Raw genomic sequence first — 22,363 nt, 5'->3', positions numbered from 1 at the left:
GCGTGGGGCAGCCCTCTAATGACACCCCAAATTCACAGCTCTGTGCTGAGCATACTCAGCAACAGGAGCCCTGCGCTCAGAAAGTCGCTAACACACCAAGCCCCTCATTTGCAGCCCAGAGCCTGCTGGCGCTGACCTTTCACAAATGAGAAGGCGAACGTGCAGTGATATTATTTCAGTGGGGACACTGATTTCTGCTCCCGCGTCCCAATTTAAGGAGTCATAAGAAAGAACGGTCGATTTTAGAGATTTAGAAAATTAACAGGTCCATGAGAGCTCTAAGTGCGGCTCAGGACGGGACCGAGGGGAAAGATGGGCAGTTTCAAGTGGCGCTCTTACCTTCTTGTCACTCAGGCCGGAAACCTGGTCCACATACTCCTCTTGGATCATGAAGGCAGCTAAGTTGGCAGTGTAGCTGGCCAGGAAGATGACGGCAAAGAAGGCCCACACGGACACCATGATCTTGGACGTGGTACCCTTGGGGTTCTGCACGGGGACGGAGTTGTTAAACACCAGACCCCACAGTAACCAAATAGCTTTGCCGATGGTGAAAGATGGGCCACCTGGCTCTGGTGGGACAAAAAGACAAGGACAGAAGGTCAAAACAGACTCACTGGTTCCATTTAAACCTACAAGTACATTGGCTGATAAATTCCTGCTCAGACTGGACACCAGCCAGTGAAGCCCCAGCCCTTTCATAGGTGGCTTTTTCAGTTGAGAGTTCATGTCTCACATCTTCTGGGGCCCTCCAGAAGGCAGAAGAGAAAAACCGGAGGCCTGGGATGTGTGGGGGATCTCACTCCAACCAATGGCCATAACTCAACCAGAACAATGGAGGAGCCAGCTTTCTGCCTTGACGGATGGAAGACCATTAAGATCCCATCAAAACTGAGTAACAAAGGCAACCATCCCACTGTGGTCACCTTTGCATCCTCATTACTGTTGTTCTTAAAATTTATATTTGTATGTATCAAGAAAGCAATTAAACTTCAAAGAAGATGAGCAGGAACCATGCAGGGTCTTTTCTGCCCATTGGTCACAGACCTCCTCCAATTTTGTCAACTGACCCTGCTTTGAATGCAGTTGATCCTGATTTTTCTGGAGTGGCTTCTAGAACTCAGCATTCAGTCTTTCAAAGACAATCTTGACCTCACTCCCATGCCAAGGTTGCCTTCAGCAGCGCCTGCCTTTTGTTCTTATAAGAGAACACCAGGAGGCCCAGAGAGTGAGCTGCAGATCCCTGGCTTGGCCATATGAATCTAAAGGCAGAAAGGTAGGCTGTCTTCGTCCTCCACCCAAACTTTATGTAGGTCATGCAAGGCTTCTGCCCATAAATTTATTGTGACCTCTCTGCTTTCTCTGCTTGGCGATGGTGAAACCTTGCCTGCTCCCTGCGTCTGCTGGCAGCTCCTCTGCTTCAGAAACGAACATCTGCACACACAGTTTTACAGCACATTAGCACAGGTCTTACGATGCTTTCTACGATCCTTTGAGCATCTGCTCTGCTGCCTAAATCATCAGTGACTACACATGTCAGGCCTAAGATCTAACTGCGCACACACATCTCTGTGTGTGGACCTTATCTCATGGAGCAGATGCATATTGAAAGAGTTGTGTCTAAATCAAAGTTTTGTACACTGTAAGATGCCCCAAGGGGACTTGATATTTAAAGTGGCCCTACGTTGAATTCCTTGGTGAAGACAAGCATCCTTTGGTAAAGTGAGTCATTGTAAGTTCTTGCTCTGAATTTGGTGTCTGAATATTTGCCGCTTTGATTTTCTTTGCGGGTCGGGGAGGGCACATGCTGGCTTCAGTTCTTAACATCGCCAACATATGTAGGTACTCTTGGGCTTCTCCAATGTCTCACTTGTTACTAATTGGGATGGGGAGTAGTCACGGCTTTTGGGTGACCTTCTGGCACAAGCTGGAAGCACTTGACTATTCTGTATGGTGGAGACGTTCAAATTTCCAGCCCAGAATGCACACCCCAGATGAGAATGTAGGTGTGCACCTGGAAATCCTTCAGCACAGGAGTGGTTCATAGCCTGGACTGTGAATTCAGCAGAAGCACAAGGGGAGCTTTGACAAAATATCACTGCCTGGCACCCCATCCCCAGAGATTCTTATTACATTGGCGTGGGGTGGAGTGGTTATTCTAACATGCAACCAAGGTAGAGAACTGCTATTTTGAAACATACAGTGGTTCGAGTCCCACTCTGGACTTGAATATTGAATATTCAGAATACTGGAATGTGAGGTCTTTGCATCTTTGTCTTTTAAGTGCCCTATAGTTAATGTATTAAGAATCTCTGCTCTTTGAGGCATAATTCCAGGATAAAGTTCACATTGTAGATGGGAAAAGACTCAGAGAAGGCATAATATTTCCTAATCCTGGGGTTCTCAGGAAGTTTTAGAAGAGATATTTAGAAGAATCCCTTGGCCCCCTTTGGAAATCCCAGTAAACTTTGTGTGAAGTCTCACAAATGCCTTAAACACATGGGTGGACCTTCATAGCCAGGAAGATGGATGCACCACCCTCAAAGGTAGCTGTGGGTGAGAACTGTTATCTCCTGGCCATTTTATTTAATACCCAAATCTCTACCTCTTGACAGAGTGATGTGAGCTGCGGACACATGCTGCAGAGACCAGAGGTGATCCTTTGGCTGTGGAGAATTCTTTCAGTCACAACTACCCTGGTATGTACCCTGGGGTGACCTATTTTTTCTTTTCTTTTCTCTCTCTCTCTCTCTCTCTTTTAACCATTCTAGATGTTTTATTCTCTGAATTTGGAAAATTCTGAAACTAATTCTAGCCCTTGCTTTTCCATGATTCAGTCTACTTTTTTTTTTTTCTTATTCTTGATACACGCATCTCATCTGCCTTGTTAGCCCATCTGATCAGACAGACTGCTTATCACAGCCTAAGGTTATCACAACAGTTTCCTCTAACACGGTTATGTTACACGTATCTCCTGCCAGCTCTGCTCTCACTCGCCCAGGGGTGGAACTGGGCTTGGGGTCAGGCTTAAGCCGGGGAGGGGACACACAGATTCAAACTAGCATCTTAATTGGAGCCTTTCTAACAAGTCACCAAGAGGACGACCCAGAAGCCTGGGGGTTAGGGAGGAGGCAGACAGCAGGTGAGGGGCACAGAGATTCAGGGCCGGGAGCTAGGAAAAGGCAGACATGCAGCGGATACGGCCGCCTTACCTCTGCCGTCAGCGAGGCACCTGTTGTAACCCACGGGGCTAAAGTACTCGAAGACAAAGACGGCCACGGCCGAGACGATGAGGAGCATCACAAACATCATGACCCACACGTCAGCGCTGAATGGCTCTGGGGAAGGAGAACACCAGCACTCGCGGTTAGAACAGAACGAACGGGTCCTGATTTAGTCATGTCTTCCTTTACTCCATGCCAGGCGTCTCTTTGGGAAACACAAACCACAGGTGTGTGCTCCTTTCAGAGAGCCTGGGTTAGGGAGGAGTAAGGGCCTGGGATAGGGAGGAGTAAGAGGCTGTGTCTGACTATTTCCATTCCCCTGATAGGCATGTGGAAATTTATTTTCTTTCAAACACGTGAGGAGGACAGCCTCTTGCACGTCCTGTTTGAGACTGCAGAGACAGTTTATGCCACGATGAGACCAATATCTGGGTTTTTGGTAAACAGTGGAACTAGAGTAAGTATTGAGGTGGCCAAATTTGGGCTTCCCCAGTGGCTTAGTGGTAAAGAGTCCGTTTACAGTGCAGGAGCTGCAGGAGTTGTGAGTTTGATCACTGGGTTGGTAAGATCCCCTGGAGGGCATGGGAACCTACTCCAGTATTCTTGCCGGGAGAATCCCAAGCACAGAGGAGCCTGGAGGGCTATAGTCCGTAGGGTCGCAAAGAGTCGGACTGAAGCAACTGAGCATGCACTCATGTGGCCAAAAGGTTCGTTCTGATTTTTCCATGACATCTTACAGAAAAAAACAAACTTTTTGGCCAACCCTACACTAGACATGGAGTAAGTGAGTCCTGTGGGACCCACTCTTGGTTTACACCCTCATCTATACACCCCACAGTGGGACCTAGGAAAGCTTTCAGTAACATTTTCAAGCCTTGTGGCCAAGTTCATTCTCAACAAACTCAGTCACTCTTGGAGGCTTGAATTGGTTCAGTAATACTTAAGTACAATGACTGACTCCCTTGCCTCCTTGCCTCACTTCTCTTAAACTTTCCTGCCTAGATTGACTTTTTCAACCTGCTTGGATATGGTATATTTTATTAGATATCATTAGTGTATGAGACTATGTCAATCTTAAAAAAATCAATCTAAATTAAATATCAGTATCTACAACACTGGGAATGTAGCAAATAACAGAGGAACATGATAATTAACAATACAAGCACAATCTAGTTCTTATTTCCGGGTGACAGGGTTGATGGGACAAGACCAGGCAAGATAGTAGGAATGTTCTACACTTGCTTTCTTTAATTTCTTTAATCATTTTTGGAGACTCTTTTCCAGCTGATCTAAATCTCTCTGGCTCAGAGGTATCCAGTAATTGAACACTGAATTCCAGTGGCTCTCTCTCTGGAGGCCTGAGAAAAGGGACAATCACTCTTCAGTCCCACAGTACAATGCTTCCTCAATTGTGCCTCAAAATAGTTCTGGCCTTTAATAGCTGTCACATCTCATTGTAAACTCTGAGCTACGTGAATTAACATGCTGTTTTCTCCATCTTCCAAGTCATTAATAAAGATGAAACTGAAAATGGGGAAAACGGACTGGAAACTCAAAAATATTTCCTTAACTTTGAAATCTACTTTACTTTTGAACTCTGAAGGGAATTATAACAGCCTAGTCACTTAATTAATTTAAAAAGAACCTTGATAAGGCACACTCCAACTGTGAAATGCAAAACCTTTCCGTGGTAGCCAGAGATGTGAGGGTGGAACGTACATTTCAAAGCCTCTAGACAGTAGAGTCAAACCAGTCAAGCCTAAAGGAAATAAACCCTGACTATTCATTGGAAGGACTGATGCTGAAGCTGAAGCTCCAATATTTTGGCCATCTGATGCTAAGAGCTGACTCATTAGAAAAGAACCCAGTACCGGGAAAGATTGAGAGCAGGAGGAGAAGGGGATGGCAGAGGACAACATGGTTGGATGGCCAACCATCCAACTCAATGGACATGAATTTGAGCAAACTCTGGGAGATAGTGAAGGACAGAGGAGCCTGGCATGCTGCAGTCCAGGGGGTCACAGAATCGGACACAACTGAGCGACTGAACAATAAAAAAGTGGAGTAGAAACCCTCTCCTCCTTGGTTCTGACTGACTGCAATCCTACTCCAGTCTCACTTTGCCCAAGATTAGGGAATAACTGAGTAAAAGCACTGTCTCTAGGCTTTCCCCTCATTAGACCCAGGGCAACTTTCAGTACATAAAACACAAAAAATATCTGTACTGGTCTACACAACTTAGTTTCTATCTGCTGCTGCTGCTGCTGCTAAGTTGCTTCAGTCGTGTCCGACTCTCTGCGACCCCATAAACGGCAGCCCACCAGGCTCTGCCATCCCTGGGATTCTTCAGGCAAGAACACTGGAGTGGGTTGCCATTTCCTTCTCCAATGCATGAAAGTGAAAAGTGAAAGTGAAGTTGCTCAGTCGTGTCCGACTCTTCACGACCCCATGGACTGCAGCCCACCAGGCTCCTCCGTCCATGGGGTTTTCCACCACATAGTTTCTATGGTCCTTTCATTATGGATTATTATATGTATTTTACAGAGCAGTAAACTAAGACTCAACGGTCCCAGCCCTTTGTAAGTTCATACTCAGAAGGTTGCAGGGCCAGGTTATAAACATTGAGGGCTTCTGAGGTCAAAAGTCTGTGCTTTGCCATTTAAAATCACATCTTAGTCCCAGCCCACTGGACTGGTTCCTGATTTAGGAGTCGAGCTCTGAAATGGCCCGACATGTACTAGAACACAGGCTGCAAGGGCAGCCACATCTAAATTTTAATCCTGGATCTGCTCCTTACTAGCTGGAAGACTGCTGGAAAATTACATAAATGAGATTCAGTTTCCTAAGCCATAAACTGGGTATGTTAATAGTGCCAATGAAATAATATAATCAAAATTGGTAGAGCGATGCCTGGGCCTTCACATAATAAGTGTTCAATAAATATTGACTTCTCTTACTCCTGTAATTAACTGACTGTTCCTCCTCCACACACACACACCCCTCGCCTGGCATTTCTATGTCATCCTAGAGCTACACTGAAGTGTCACTGGGTCTTCTAGTTCAGAAATTAAGGTTAGTGCTGGGCTGACAAGGTGAGAATTACAATATGGTTTATTTGTATTTTTTAATGTTTCATTTACCCTTGTAAAGGAGAAAAAGCAAATAAAATAGGTAAAATTGCTCTGAGGATTAATATACATGGTGTGTGCTATCCAATAACATTTCACATAAAATTGGCAGGGTGAGAGTCGCTTTACTGTGAGTAAGAGGTTAGTTGAGAAATTTGAGTAATTATAGAAAAATTCTCTGGAATCTGTAACTCTGCCTTGGAGTATGTTCCTCCAATAATTTCCCCCAGATTGGAGCTGAAAGAAGTGTTAGTCATTGTCTATTCCAATATCCTCACAAAAAAGTATTAATGCCCTTTAGAGAGACGGTGACTGGCCCAAGGGCCTTCAGCTTGTTTAGGACCAAACCAGCTTCCTATCTCCTAGCCAGTGGTCTGTTTTCAAGGTGACATTTTATTTTCCAATCTCTTGCTCTCACAGTCCCTGCAAAAAAATATGGCGTATGATCTCACAAAAGACCTCATCTAATTGAAATCTTGGCCTCACCTCATCCAGTCTTATATCATATGGAAGGCTTTTGACACGTCAATGACGCTGGAGAGTGAGGTACAGGTTCCTATGGAGAAGGGTGGGGGACAGGTTAGGGTCAGAATAGCTTGATTTGGCAGCCTCTGAAAATTAATATGAAGGCAGAAAACCTTTTTTTTTTTTTTGGTAGCACTGAGCTCCATTCTTGAAGATAATTTGAAATAAATAGGTATTTGAATGATATCCAGAATTAGAAGTTATTAAAGCAGGAAGCAGCTTCAGAGATCAGCTAGTCAAAATGCCTTCTTCTATGGATGAAAGCTGAATGCCAAAGAACTCATGCTTTCAAATTGTGGTGACTGAGAAGACTCTTGAGGGTCCCTTGGACAGCAAGGAGATCAAACCAGTCAATCCTAAAGGAAATCATCCTTGAATATTCACTGGAAGGACTGATGCTGAAGCTGAAGCTCCAACATTTTGGCCACCTGATGCTAAGAGCTGACTCACTGGAAAAGACCCTGCTGCTGGGAAAGATTGAAGGCAAAAGGAGAAGGAGGTGGCAGGGGATAAGATGGTTAGAGAGCATCACTGACTCAATGGACATGAATTTAGGCAAACTCCAGGAGATAGTGAAGGACAGGTAAGACTGGCCTGGTGTGCTACAGTCCACGGGGTCAGGAAGAGTAGCACGCAACTTAGCACTGAACAGCAGCAATAATGGATGAAGAAACTGGGTCCCGACAGGGAGCAAGCTTGTTCTACGTTAAACGGCAGGAAGTGGCAGGAGTGGGACTCAAGTAGGATCCCTTGCTACCAGTCCTGCATTGTTCGTTTGTTTTAATAGGGAATGATGCCTTCCAATTTTTGAGGGTGTTCTTCAGTTTCCATGTTGGAGAAAGATGAGGTCCCCGCAAGGAAATTGAGGGAATTTTTGAGGGAAGCTCCTGGCAAACCAGCTCCTGACTGAGAGAGCCTGGCCTGTACCTCTTCTTCATTTCCTCTACCTGTCCCTGCATCCATATTCCTCACACCTACCAGCCCATCACTCACCTAAGAAGGCAGAAGGTGAGACGGTCCCATTGCTGCGTGACACCATGACGCTGATGCCGGTCTCTATGAAGGGCACAGAGAAATCGACCACCTCCGATCGCTCCTCGTTGATGGTCAGCGACCCCACTGCCATGTAGGCCCTCTTCATGACCACCTGAGAAAAAAAGGTGCAAGGCTCCAGTTAAGAGTGCCCAGGGAGGTGAAGGGTCAACATGAGGAAAATATTCTGGGTCCTAGAGTGCTTCCCTTTGTATAGTGGGAACAGTACATTTCATTTACAGTCATCCCTCAGTGTCGCCAGGTACCAATACCTGCTGTGGATACCAACACCTGAGGATCTTTAAGTCCCACAGTCAGCCCTCCTTATCTTCAGATTCCACCAACTGCCGCTAGTAAACAGGACAGGATCTGCGGTTGGCTGAATCCCAAGATGCAAAACCCACAGGTAAGGAGGGCTGATGATGTATTTATTGAGAAAAATCCATGCATAAATAGAGCCACACAGTTTAAACCTATGTTGTTCAAGAGTCAACTATACTATTTTGTATTTTCTAGATAGCTGGGGGCCGGAGAGGGGCGGGGAGGTTCCCTGGTGGCTCAGTGCTAAAGAATTCGCCTGCCAATGCAGGAGACGAGAGTTTGATCCCTGGGTCAGGAAGATCCCCTGGAGAAGGAAATGGCAATCCACTCCAGTATTCTTGCCTGGGAAATTCCATGGACAGAGGAGCCTGGCAGGCTACAGTCCATAGGGTAGAAAAGACTTGGACGTGACTGAGCGGCTAAACAACAACAGCAGGAGGCTGCTGTATAGTGTAGGTAGCTCAGGTTAGAGCTCTGTGATCACCTAGAGGGGTGGGATGGAGGGTGACAGGGAGGCAGAAGAGAGAGGGGATATAGGTTTACATATAACTGATTCATGATGTTATACAGCAGAAATGAACACAATGTTGTAAAAGCAGTTATACTCCAATAAAAAAATGCTAATTGTGAAATAAGTATTTTTTATATTGGATGAAATAAATGAAACATGGAAACGGCCCTTAACTCCTGACACTCACCTCTCCAATCATACCGTTCCAGGTTCCATTGATTTTCTTCCCGTGCTTGCCGTTGGTAACGAGGTAAAGATCATAGGTGAACTTCACAGATTTAGAAATCTTCTTAAGGATATCAATACAGAACCCCTTGCAGCACTTTTTGATGTAACCTGGCTCCTCATCTGTTTTATTTCTAACCGGGTAAAGAAACAAAAAACAACAAAAACCAGGCTTTTATACAAGAGGCAAAATATTACCCTTTGCCATTAAAACTCCAACCACAAAGCAGGCACCCCTTCACAGCTCGGCACAATTTATATCAGGCCTGAATGAAGACATAAATCAGAACACAGAACTAAAATAATCTCATTATCTCATCACACTGGACCATGTTTTCTTACAATTTTCAATGTTCCTTTGAAGTATAAAATGCATTAGGAAAGTACAGATATCCCAGCACCTTACAGGCCTCTTGATCTCCCTTCCAGACCCTTTCCACTCTCGCCAAAAACGAACCATTATCCTGACTTCTAACAATATAAGATTAGTTTTATCTATTTCCCAAAATGTTTCTAAATCTCACAATGTCAGGACATGCTGACCGGAAAAAACATCCTTCAAAGCCAATGTAAATTTAAATCTCTATGAACTTGAACCTCATGGAAACCCAGGCAAAGCCTCAGAAATGATAACAGTAGTTTAGCAGCAATTCTCCTGGGTCATGATCTGGATAGAACCAGATGCCAGGCCATAGGGCTGCCAGAAACCCCATCACTCAACAGTAACAGGATTCAGACATGGCGCCCACTTGATTCTGTGCCTCGGATCCCAGCCTGGTGCCAATGGCTGGGGCCAGTCTGACTGTCCCGGGCCCCACTCCCTCCCCAGAGCCCCGGGGAAGGTGACATACTCAGAGATGATGCGCTTTTGGCAGGGGACCGTGTTCCTCATGCAGGTTCCACTCAGAGGGTCCACGCTCTCCACAATGACGAACGGGGCTTCCTCCAGTGTTACGATGCTCAAGTGGTCATCCTCCTGCTCTTCTGTCTCAGGACACATTCGGGGCCACACGTAGTACTTCATCTGCAGCGACTTGTCTTTCCACTTCCCTACCTGCACAGGGGTAAAGGAAAGACTCAGAAACCACTGGCAGAGACAGGGTGGCCTCTCCTCGCATCACCCAGTCAGCTGTGAAACGAAGGTGAAAGATGCTGGCTTTGTCCATAGTAGAGAGACGGATCCTCCTTAGACCATGTGCTCAGGATGCGAATACTGTGTCTGGATCTAAGGAAGGCTGCTGCTGCTGCTGCTGCTGCTGCTGCTGCTGCTAAGTCGCTTCAGTCATGTCCAACTCTGTGACCCCATAGATGGCAGCCCACCAGGCTCCCCCGTCCCTGGGATTCTCCAGGCAAGAACACTGGAGTGGGTTGCCATTTCCTTCTTCAATGCATGAAAGTGAAAAGTGAAAGTGAAGTTGCTCAGTTGTGTCTTGACTCTGTGATCCCAGGGACTGCAGCCTACCAGGCTCCTCCGTCCATGGGATTTTCCAGGCAAGTGTACTGGAGTGGGGTGCCATTGCCTTCTCTGTCTAAGGAAGGCAGGATATTCATTTACTCACCCATGTACAAAACGTGAAAAGAGGGCCTACTATTGCTGGATACGCTGCTAAGCCCCAGGGCTCAAAGAAGCCCTGCCCTTCATCAAGCTCACATGGAGTGAAGGAGTCAAAGTGTAATCAAATGTTTACAGTGCCCAGTGACAAGTGCAAAACTGATGCCTGCCCAGTGCTGGGAGGAGGCCAGAGCTGCCTGCCTGGAGTGCCTGCCAGTGTTTTCTCCTTAACTGTAGTGAGGAGTGGGACGATGAGAGCAGAGTGTACTTCTGGAAAGGTCAACAGAGCGACTGGAGCAAATAATCCAGAAGGATGTGTTTTGGCCCGTGCCAGAGGTCCAGGGGGAAGCCATGTGGACAACTGGGTGGATGTGAATTGGAATAAAAGACTACAGCACAGCTTGCCTGGGGACGGGAGTATGGTCGTGGGGGTGATGAGTGTCACAGGTCAATGCAGATAGCACCTGCTGGACTGGGTGGGTGCCCCAGGGGGAATCAGAGAGGTCTCTCTGTGAGCTGTCACATGTGGCCCTGTGCCCCCCTGTCACACACTCCAGCGTAAAAATGGGTGCCCCTGGCATCAGGCACATGGTGGCCCTGCTGCCAGGCACTGGGAGAAGTGTGTGGGTTCCATTCCTTTATAAAAGAGCCGTTCATTCCTGTTTTTATAATAGAATCTGCACGCCTTGTTGGTAAGATTCTTGCTCTCACTCTATCATTGAATTTACTGAAGAAAAAGGAAACACCTTTTAATTTTCTATAACCAAACATCTTCAATTAGCGCCAGGAATCATAGATGGCAAGTTCCTGCATTTTCTCAGTCTATAATTTGCTCCATGCAGCAAAGCAAATTAGTAGCACAGGTGAGGCTCCAAAACTACGGAACGCCTTAATTTACGAGCCTCGAAAACCAACAAGGAGCAATAAATGGGCAGGACTGCATACAGTTCCAAGCAAACGGGCTTAGATTCCACATTAATACAAAACTCAAAGTCACTGCTTTGTTTCTGCGTTTGTCTTCACCTCAGTTTCTACCCAGTGCCTCCCTGCTGCTGCTGCTGCTGCTAAGTCGCTCCCCTAGCTGTGGTCTATACCTCCCCCGAAAATGTCTGGTGGGTATTGCCTACTTTCATGCCCAAGTTAGGCTGTATAGCCACCGCCTCTGTTCTCCTGTGTCAGGTAGCATGGGCAGTGGCTTGGTGGCCTGGCCTCTCTTGTTTGGCATTAACCTTGATGCTCATTTTCTTCCAAGAGTGTCAGCCACGTTTCACATCTGTTCAGAATTAGGCCCTGAAGCAAACATGGCTTCCCTTTACACATCTAGTCTCTTCCATACTGCTGGTCCTGACCTTGGTGCAAGTTTGTTTTTCTCCATATTGCTAAGACTATTCATTTCTAAAATGAAAATGTCCAAATAGCTTCATATTGCTAAGACTACTTATTTCTAAAACAAAAATGTCTATGTGGAGATCTTAATAATGTCTTTTTTGTGTTATATGGGGGAGGTGGGGCTTGAAGAAGGGAGGCCCCAGCCCCGGGGGGCCGATGACATTGGGTCATGGCCCTGTCCAAGCAGCCCTAGTTACCCCAGTGGCCAAATTGACATTTTCTGCAGGTTCCATTAAGTGAAAAAGATTGGGAAGCCCCAAAGTATCTATTTTTTTTTTTCACCGCTGCTGTGTTACCCCAATAGTCTCCCTGAATTTTCTTCTTTAAACCCAAATGTATTCTCTTCCATCTTTATTGCTAGTCCAGTGATCTGGAAGCCTATTTTGGGATCACTGTGAGCAACATTAAACCTCACATAACGTGTTGCTAGCATCCACCATGGACTCTGCTGCCAGATGGATCTTCTTAAAACATCGTATCATCATATAATTCCTATTCAAAAATGTCAACAGCCTTCCACAACTCTCAGGATTGTGTCCAGGCTTTTCACTTAGATGGTCGAGGTTTGGGCATTGAGTCTAATCTATCTTGGTACCGTTAACTTCACTATTTTGAAACATACATCTCTTGTTAAAATCAGAAAAGGAAGTCAGTTTAGGAAGTTCACATAGGTTAATCAGGAACAGGTTTCAACAAGTTGCCTGCATTTTCTTTTCTGACAGCTTCGCTATATTGGTGAAACAAAAATGCTGCAGACATAGCATGCTGGCAAGTTTTTTCATGAAACTTGTGAACAAGAATGAATATAATACAGATCCTTATATACTTGATAGATTTGAAAGGAGTCTAAAATCTATACCCAAAGAGAAAACAAAAATACAAGATCGTTCAATGAATCAATGCTATCACAGAAAGAGGTCTCTAGCAACATGTCTGGAGACGCTGTTTTTAGAAGTGGCCTGTATAGTGTTTCAGAAAACAAAATAAAAGTCATGCTCACCCAGTTGCAGATAACACAAACTAGAACGGATGGAAGATAGACTGCAATGCAGAATTACGGTAGGAAGCAACACAAATTCACTGGAATAATGGATTGAATGGAATGGAACAAAATTCAACAGTATTTATACTAATGTCTAGCATTCAGATTTTTTAAAGCAACTGTACAGTACTGAAAAGGAGCTATTTCATGGAACAGCAGTCTACACAAGCTATTGCCATGAAAAATGGGATATTTCCAGACTTTAGAGCGTTCAGCATACAGGGCGAGGGGAGGGAGTAGGTGATCCTACCCCGCTCTGTGTGTTCATCATATCACAGCTGGAGAGCTAGGTCCTGATCCTGCAGTTCCATGATCCATCGGTTTTCACTTACTATCTCATTCTCATTTCCCTAGCAATCATGTGCTCACACGGTCTCCTCTAGCACTCTTTTCCCCAACTGCCTGTCAAGCTCGCTGGATCACATCTGTGCTTCACTTCAGTGCAACACAACCGACATCAACTGCACATCAGTTCTGTGCCAGGCATTGAGTTACGTGCTCGAGAAAATAACACCGGCAATGCTTACTGAGGGCTTAGTATGTGCTGGGTACCAAACACACCCAGGAATCTCATGAATCGTCACAGTGAGCTTGTGAGATGGAGGCTGCAATTTAAGGTCTCATTTTATAAGTGAGAGCACAGGGTTCTGATGACTTGCTCATGGTATCAGAGTAAGTGAGCACAGTGTTGGCTCTGAAGCTGACCAGTCTGACTCCAGAGCCTGGGCTCACACCCACCACCCTGCACTGCTTCTAGGAAAATGAAGGAGTAAGACATGGTCCTTTGTCCTTCAAGGACAGTCTCCTGGGGAAAGACATCGTGTTAAGTTCCTTCAGTCACGTCTGACTCTTTGAGACCCTATGAATTGTAGCCCGCCACGCTCCCCTGTCCACAGGATTCTCTGAGCAAGAACACTGTAGTGGGTTGCCATGCCCTCTTCCAGGGGATCGTACTAACCCAGGGATCGAACTTGCGTCTCTTATGTCTCCTGCATTGGCAGGCGGGTTCTTTACCGTTAGCTTCATCTGGGAAAGCACTCAGTCAGTTCAGTTGCTCAGTCATGTCCAAATCTTTGCAACCCCATGGACTGCAGCACACCAGACTTCCCTGTCCATCACCAACTCCCAGAGCTTGTTCAAACTCATGTCCATTGAGTCAGTGATGCCATCCAACCCTTCTCCTCCTGTCTTCAATCTCTCCCAGCATCAGGGTCTTTTTCAATGAGTCAGTTCTTTGCATCAGGTGGCCAAAGTATTGGAGTTTCAGTTGCAGGATCAGTCCTTCTGACGAATATTCAGGACTGATTTCCTTGAGGATTCACTGGTTTGATCTCCTTGCAGTCCAAGGGACTCTAAAGAGTCTTCTCCAATACCACAGTTCAAAAGCATCAGTTCTTCAGTGCTCAGCTTTCTTTATAGTCCAACTCTTACATCCATACCTGACTACTGGAAAAATCATAGCTTTGACTAGATGGATTTTTGTTGGCAAAGTAGTCTCTGCTTTTGAATATGCTGTCTAGGTTGGTCATGGCTTCTCTTCCAAGGAGCAAGTGTCTTTTAATTTCCTGGCTGCAGTCACCATCTGCAGTGATTTTGGAGACCCCCCCAAATAAAGTCTCTCACTGTTTCCATTGTTTTCCCATCTATTTGCCATGAAGTGATGGGACCGGATGCCATGATCTTTGTTTTGAATGTTGAGTTTTAACCCAACTTTTTCACTCTCCTCTTTCACTTTCATCGAGGCTTTTAAGTTCTTCTTCATTTTCTGCCATAAGGGTGGTGTTATCTGTGTATCTGAGGTTATTGCTACTTCTCCCGGTAATCTTGATTCCAGCCTGTGCTTCATCCAGCCCAGCATTTCTCATGATGTACTCTGCATATAAGTTAAATAAATAAGCAGGGTGACAACAATCAGCCTTGACATACTCCTTTCCCAATTTGGAACCAGTTTGTTGTTCCATGTCTGGTTCTAACTGTTGATTCTTGACCTGCATACATATATCTCAGGAGGCAGATAAGGCGGTCTGGTAGTCCCATCTCCTGAAAAATTTTCCACAGTCTGTTGTGATCCACACAGTCAAAGGCTTTGATGTAGTCAATAAAGCAGAAGTAGATGTTTTTCTGGAACTCTCTGGCTTTTTCTATGGTCCAACGGATGCTGGCAATTTGATCTCTGATTCCTCTGCCTTTTCTAATCCAGCTTGAATATCTGGAAGTTCATGGTTCACCTACTGTGAAGCCACAGTTGGAGAATTTTGAGCATTACATTGCTAGCATGTGAGATGAGTGCAGCTGTGTGGTAGTTTGAATACTTCAGCATTGGCTTTCTTTGGGGTTGGAATCCAAACTGACCTTTTTCAGTCCTGTGGCCACTGCTGAGTTTTCCAAGTTTGCTGGCATATTGAGTGCAGCACTGTAACAGCATCATCTTTTAGGATTTGAAATAGCTCAGCTGGAATTCCATCACCTCCACTAGCTTTGCTCATAGTGATGTTTCCTAAGGCCCATTTGACTTTGCATTCCAGGATGTCTGGCTCTAGGTGAGTGATCACACCATCGTGGTTATCTGGATCATGAAGATCTTTTCTGTATAGTTCTTCTGTGTATTCTTGCCACCTCTTCTTAATATCTTCTGCTTCTGTTAGGTCCATACCATTTCTTTCCTTTATTGAGCCCATCTTTGCATGAAATGTTCCCTTGGTATCTCTAATTTTCTTGAAGAGATCTCTAGTCTTTTCCATTCTATTCTTTGCATTGATCACCGAGGAAGGCTTTTTTTTTTTTTTAAATCTCTCCTTGCTATTTCTTGGAACTCTGCATTCAAATGGGTATATCTTTCCTTTTCTCCTTTGCCATCTGCTTCTCTTCTTTTCTCAGCTGTTTGTAAGGCCTCCTCAGACAACCATTTTGCCTTTTTGCATTTCTTTTTCTTGGGGATGGTCTTGATCCCTGTCTGCTGTACAACGTCACGAACCTCCATCCATAGTTCTTCAAGCACTCTGTCTATCAGATCTAATCCCTTGAATCTATTTGTCACTTCTACTGCATAATCATAAGGGATTTGATTTAGGTCATACCTGAATGGTCTAGTGGTCTTCTCTACTTTCTTCAATTTAAGTTTGAATTTGGCAATAAGGAGTTCATGATCTGAGCCACAGTCAGTTCCTGGTCTCGTTTTTGCTGACTGTATAAGGTTTCTCTACCTTTGGCTGCAGAGAATATAATCAATTTGATTTCAGTATTGACCATCTGGTGGTGTCCATGTGTGGAGTCTTCTCTTGTGTTGTTGGAAAAGGGTGTTTGCTATGACCAGTGCATTCTCTTGGCAAACCTGTGTTAGCTTTTGCCCTTTTTCATTTTGTACTTCAAGGACAAATTTGCCTGTCATTCCAGATATCTCTTGACTTCCTACTTTTGCATTCCAGTCCCCTGTGATGAAAAGGACATCTTTTTTGGGTGATAGTTCTAGAAGGTCTTGTAGGTCTTCCTAGAACCATTCAACTTCAGCTTCTTCAGCGTTACTGGTTGGGGCATAGACTTGGATTCCTGTGATATTGAATGGCTTGCCTCAGAAACGAACAGATATCATTCTGTTGTTTTTGAGATTGCACCCAAGTGCTGCATTTCAGACTCTTTTGTTGACTATGAGGGCTATTATAAGGGCTACTATGAGGGAAAGACATTAGCTACTGACGATAGTATCAAATCAGGCTTTGCTAATTACCCTAATAAAAGGTATTAAAAAATTACTCTGGGATTCAGAGTAGTAGTGACTATTTCTGAAAGTGTCAGGGAATATTTTGACCAGGACCCTTTCTTAAAGCTGGGCCTTGAAACGGAAGTGATGGCTTAGTGGATGAAGAGCAGGTTATCTGCTGAAATAAAAGCAAGAGCAAAGATGCAGATTCCTGCAGGTGCTCCATGTAGAGACCAAAGATGGTCCTTCACATGTGTGGAGAGGAGTGTTGGTTTTGCTCAGTTCTCCTCCTTACAGATCCGCTTCCCCCACAGAGAAGATCACTGTTCCTCCTGACACCCAGCTGGCCTGCACCCATCTCTTCCCAACTCATTGCTCAACGGCTTCAGGTTGGTGGTTTGAAACTGGCCATGGGCACCATGACATTGACATTGGGGCTTCCTCTGCCCACTCCCAGCACACAGATATGTAAACACATGGGCTTCCAAGGTGGTTCAGTGGTAAAGAATCTGCCTGCCAATACAGCAGACTTGGGTTCAATCTCTGGGTCAGGAAGATCGCAAAGTAGCACCCCTCCTCCAGCATTTTAGCCTGAAAAATTTCCATGGACAGAAGAGCCTGGCAGGCTATAATCCACAGGGTTGCAAAGAGTCAGGCATGACTGAGCGACTGAGCATGCATGCATTGCTCACCCAGACCCCCAGACGTTAAACATTTACCAGCTCACCACTGCCCAGTGTAACTAAATCATTATTTCACAGTCTTTACTACCATCTTTAGTGACTTCTTAGATGTCTTGTCTCCCAAATGAAATTCTGAACATGTCCCTAAGTATTACTATGACTGTGGACAAATTTCTATAACTCTCTAAGCCCCAGTTTCCACATCTGTAAAATATGGAGTAATTTCTAGGTGCTTTCTATATATTCTCATGCTTCCAAGATCTCTTTAGGACACAGGCTCCCTACTACATTTCCATCTGATGAGAGACCAGTAAAAAGGTGTTCTTAAAGATTACTTCCTAAAGGGAGAGAAGTATCTGACCTGTGTCTACAGAAGATTAGCTTGTCTTACAGTTGTGGTACTCTTTTCTTGATTGTTTCTTCAAGGATGATGACAGTGGGAAGGAAATTAACAAATTCCTTTAGGACTGAAAGGAGAACCAGGTTTAAAAGAACACAATTCTGCTATGAATATCAGATTTGCAATGCCAATACACAGTACTCATGTTTCAGAATGTGTTTGCTGTTTGCTGTTGTTTTAGTTGCCAAATTGTATCTGACTCTGCATCCCATGGACTGCAGCCGACCAGGCTATTCCATCCATGGAATTGTCCAGGTGACAATACTGGAGTGGGATGCGATTTCATTCTCCAAGGGATCTTCCCAACCCAGGGATCAAACTGCATCTCCTGAATTGCAGGCTGATTCTTTACTGCTGGGCCACCAGGGAAGCCCAAAGAATGTGTTTAGTTACCACAAATTGTTGGGTTAAAAATGTTACAGAAAATCCCAAATGAACTTCTTTGCCAACACAAGAGTTACCTCAACTTCTTTGTGATGCAAGACTGTTAGAAACAAGTAAACAAATAAAGTTAACATAGGGACTATCTATGTGGAAGAATAAGGTACGTTTTAAGCAATTCTTTCAAGAGGGGGAAAGTATGGTGAAAACATTATAAACGGGTTGTGAAAGTAAATTCAGAAAGAGAAGCCTGAGATTCTGAAAGGGAAAATCTTGAAGTCTTTTCTAGGATGGCTGAACCAGCATGAGTATATCATCTTGGAAATGCAGAGAGTAGGAGGAAATGAAATAAACAGGAAATATTTCAGAGAAAATCCAGTGAGAAATGCCGAATGAAAAATTTATAGTCAAGGAGTAAAATATGTTCAGGAGAAAGAAAAATCCTTAAGAAATAATGAAGAAAATGTCTGTAAAGTGCCCTGAATTCCTCAGAGGGTGGCACTAAGCAAACATCATCTCCACAAACACATTTAACAACAACATCTGTCTATAACAAATGCAGTTCCCTGCCACACTAACATTTCAGAAGATCTCTGGAGACCTGAAATCATCTTCCTCAAGAGAAAAAAAAAATCTCTGATTAGTTTTCGCAGGGAAACACGAAGTCATTTCGAGGGTTTCTGATCAGTTCTCACAGTACAAGCTGAACACCTGTTCGGCCGGGGAGTCTCCTCAGAAGAAAGTCTGCCTCACAAAACTATAGCATGTTATGTCATAAGCCTTCCCTCAGGAAAATTCTAGAACCAATCTGTGCTGCTTTGAGACATCAAAGTCTTCCTCCTGCTTTAGAGTTCCTCCACCAGCAGCAGTGAAGGTGGCAGCCGTCGGCACACTGGGACACACAGGGAACATATTCTTTCTGGAAGTCCCTGGGTCTGTCCCCTGGGGGAATGTGTCCTCGTGGAGAAGGAGAAGGGCCCAGGCAGGGCTGCTGTGAAGGCTGCTGCAGTCCCTGCTCAGAGAGCAAAGGGCATCGCTCTTCCCGGACGCCCTCTCTCATATACAGGCAAAGTCACCTCTCAAGATTCTGGAACAAAAGCACTTATTAGAGCCTCTTTAAGCATCAGAGGTTATTTTTCCCAAATCAGAGCATTTTTGTTTCTGGCTGGAGATGACATCTGGGTCTAACAGCAAATGCTCGCTGCTTATTTGCAGCCTTCCTCTGACTGTTGGAATGCAAAATTTCAAACTACAAGGCATTTCCCTGGGCAAGTGGAAGGGACCAGCATAGCCCCTGCTAGGCAATGGGAAATCTGCACCTCCATCCCATCCCAAAGTGACGTCCATCAGGCAGCTGTCCCTGACCGTGGGTGGGGGTTGCCCTGGGGCAGACCTGAGACTCCTAACAGGACAGAAATCTGAGGAGAGCAGGGCACTCCTGTTTCTCCTCCCCTAAAACTATGCCAACTCATTGGAAAAGACCTTGATGCTGGGAAGACTGAGGGCAAAAGAAGAATGGAGTGGCAGAGGATGGGATGGTTGGATGGCATCACTGACTCAATGGACATGAATTTGAACAAACTTGGGGAGACAGTGAAGGACAGAAGGGCCTGGCATGCTGCAGTCCATGGGGTCACAAAGTCAGACATGACTTAGTGACTGAACATCAACAGAGCTATGCATCTCAGCTCTGAGGGTTTCAAAGGTTAAGTATCTGATAACACTTCATTTTGCTCAATATTTTCTTCCCTTCATTCCTGGTAACCAGGTGAATTTCTGGTATATAACCATCCATTCTCTATATTCACACAGAATGCACATACATTTGAGGAAGGAGTATATGTGAGTATGTATGTATTTTTCCAAAATCAGATCGTAGTAGACATGTCTCAGCAGATTTGCTTTTCCCACTTAATTATATGCCATGGACTTCCTTCCAACCCAATAGATGGCAGACCTAATTCCTTTTAATAGCTGGATGCCTGCGTGTGTGCTTAGTCGCTTCAGTCGTGTCTGACTCTTCATGAACCTATGTTCTGTGACCTGCCAGGCTCCTCTATCCATGAGATTTTCCAGGCAAAAATACTGGAGTGGGTTGCCATGCCCTCCCCCAGGGGATCTTCCCGACCCAGGGATCAAACCCACATCTCCTGCGTCTCCTTAACTGTAAGCGGATTCTTTATGCTCAGACACCAGGGAAGCCGTTTAGCTGCACAGTACTTCCTGACAATGAAAGCACCCTATTTATCCAGTCATACCTTTACTGATAAACATTTAGGGTGTTCCCCCGAAAGTTAACCAAAACACTTAGCACGTATCTTGGTATATCCAAAGCATCGATTCCTAGTAATAAAAAAGCAGAATGAAAATGTGCTTGATGTTGCCAGAAAGAATACTTTACTAAAGGTTTAGAGTGACTGAAGTTCCCATCAGCAAAGAACAAGAGTGCACCTGGCTAACATTCTTGCCAGCACTAGCTTGTCATCCCTATTTAATGTTTGCTAATCTGAAGAATAAAAAAATGGTATCTAACTGCTCTAATTTTCATCTCCTTGACTCAAAATGGGCCAGAGCACCTTTGCACATCTGTTTCGATTTTCCTCTTTAAACTTCTGTTCACCTTTTTCACCTATTTTCTATTGAGTTGTTTGTCTTTCCTATCTATTGATAGGAAGCTGTGATATACAGCATGACAGGAACCCTTTATACTTGAAACATTCTTCTGTTCTAAGATTTGTCTTCTGACTATTTTTGGTAAATTTTTATGCACAAAATTTTACTTTTGGTTTTTCTTTTGAAGTAAAGTATGACCAACCTAAAGAGCATATTAAAAAGCAGAGACATTATTTTGCCAACAAAGGCCCATCTAGTCAAGGCTATGGTTTTCCCGCTGGTCATGTATGGATGCGAGAGTTGGACTGTGAAGAAAGCTGAGCGCCGAAGAATTGAAGCTTTTGAACTGCGGTGTTGGAGAAGACTCTTGAGAGTCCCTTGGACTGCAAGGAGATCCAACCAGTCCATCCTAAAGGAGATCAGTCCTGGGTGTTCATTGGAAGGACTGATGTTGAAGCTGAAACTCCAATACTTTGGCCACCTCATGCGGAGAGCTGACTCATTTGAAAAGACCCTGATGCTGGGAAAGATTGCGGGCAGGAGGAGAAGGGAACGACAGAGTACGAGATGGTTGGATGGCATCACTGACTCAATGGACATGGGTTTGGGTGAACTCTGGGAGTTGGTGATGGACAGGGAGGCCTGGCATGCTGTGGTTCATGGGGTTGCAAAGAGTCGGACACGACTGAGCGACTGAACTGAACTGAACTGGATGCCTCTTTTAACATAGAATGTTTGGTTCCATACTCTTACTTAAAAAAAATTTACCTCCTCTCATAGCATTTTTTTTTTAAATGTTTGGAAGTGTTATTTGCAATACTAATTTAAACATAGAGCCAGGAATAAATAATAAAACAGCTAACATTATAAGATGAAATGTATATGCTATGAACCTTGACAATGGCAAATAACTAAAAGGGACTGGGAAGAAATATAAAAGTACAAATTTGTTTTCAGTGTGACTCTAGAGTATAGCATAAGTTGGCTTTTGCTGTACAAGCCAACCTGAAAGTCTTTATTAAGAACTAAATTTTGCTCATTTATATTAATTAATATGATGTATTTGGCTTTGTTGCTGTAATATTTCAGTCTTTACTGTTTTTTGTTTATTTTTAAGGATAGTTGACTTACAATACTGTATTAGTTGCAAGCACATAGCAAAGTGACTCAGTTATATTTCTTTAGGTTATATTCCATTATAGGTTATTACAAGATACTGAATATAATTCCCTGTGCTATAGGTAGGTCCTTGTGGCTTCTTTATCTTATGTACAGTAGTTTATTCTGTTAATCCCATGCTCCTAACTTGTCCCTGCTTCCCTCCCTCTCCCCTTTGGTAACCACAAGTTGGTTTTCTACGTCTCCTCCCAGTGTTCCTTGTTTTTCCGTTTTGCACGAGCTTTTTCTGTACTGTGTGTGGTAGCTTTGCTTTCAGGGCTGCACAATCTTTCCTCCATCATCTCCTTCCCTGCTTCTCAAACGCTCTGCCGTCTTCCCAGCCCTCCTCGGGTCTCAGGACCACCACGATGCTGTGCCTGGCCACCCTGCCCAGAGAAGAAGCTCGATGTAATCTTCCATCATCGTTTTGTGGGTCAGCTGCTCCCCTGGGCAGTTACATTAAAATGTTAGCTATAGCTCGATTC

At 44.5% G+C, this 22,363-nt stretch overlaps 1 protein-coding gene across 1 annotated transcript in view; it reads right to left on the bottom strand.

Annotated features, from left to right (window-relative positions):
- GRIN2B (glutamate ionotropic receptor NMDA type subunit 2B) overlaps positions 1–22,363 on the bottom strand; it is a 356,416-nt gene that overhangs the window by 53,629 nt on the left and 280,424 nt on the right. Inside the window, exons 4-8 of the mRNA XM_052640245.1 lie at positions 9,815–10,017; positions 8,926–9,097; positions 7,868–8,021; positions 3,210–3,335; positions 340–569 (exon numbers count right to left, since the gene is read on the bottom strand). Of these exons, the coding sequence (XP_052496205.1) occupies positions 340–569; positions 3,210–3,335; positions 7,868–8,021; positions 8,926–9,097; positions 9,815–10,017 (885 nt within the window). The remainder of the gene's footprint in view (positions 1–339; positions 570–3,209; positions 3,336–7,867; positions 8,022–8,925; positions 9,098–9,814; positions 10,018–22,363) is intronic.

This window comes from Budorcas taxicolor, chromosome 5, assembly GCF_023091745.1.
Source record: "Budorcas taxicolor isolate Tak-1 chromosome 5, Takin1.1, whole genome shotgun sequence".
Taxonomy (NCBI): domain Eukaryota; kingdom Metazoa; phylum Chordata; class Mammalia; order Artiodactyla; family Bovidae; genus Budorcas; species Budorcas taxicolor.
Note: the sequence above shows the minus strand (reverse complement) of the source record. Positions and strands in the feature narration are given on the sequence as shown.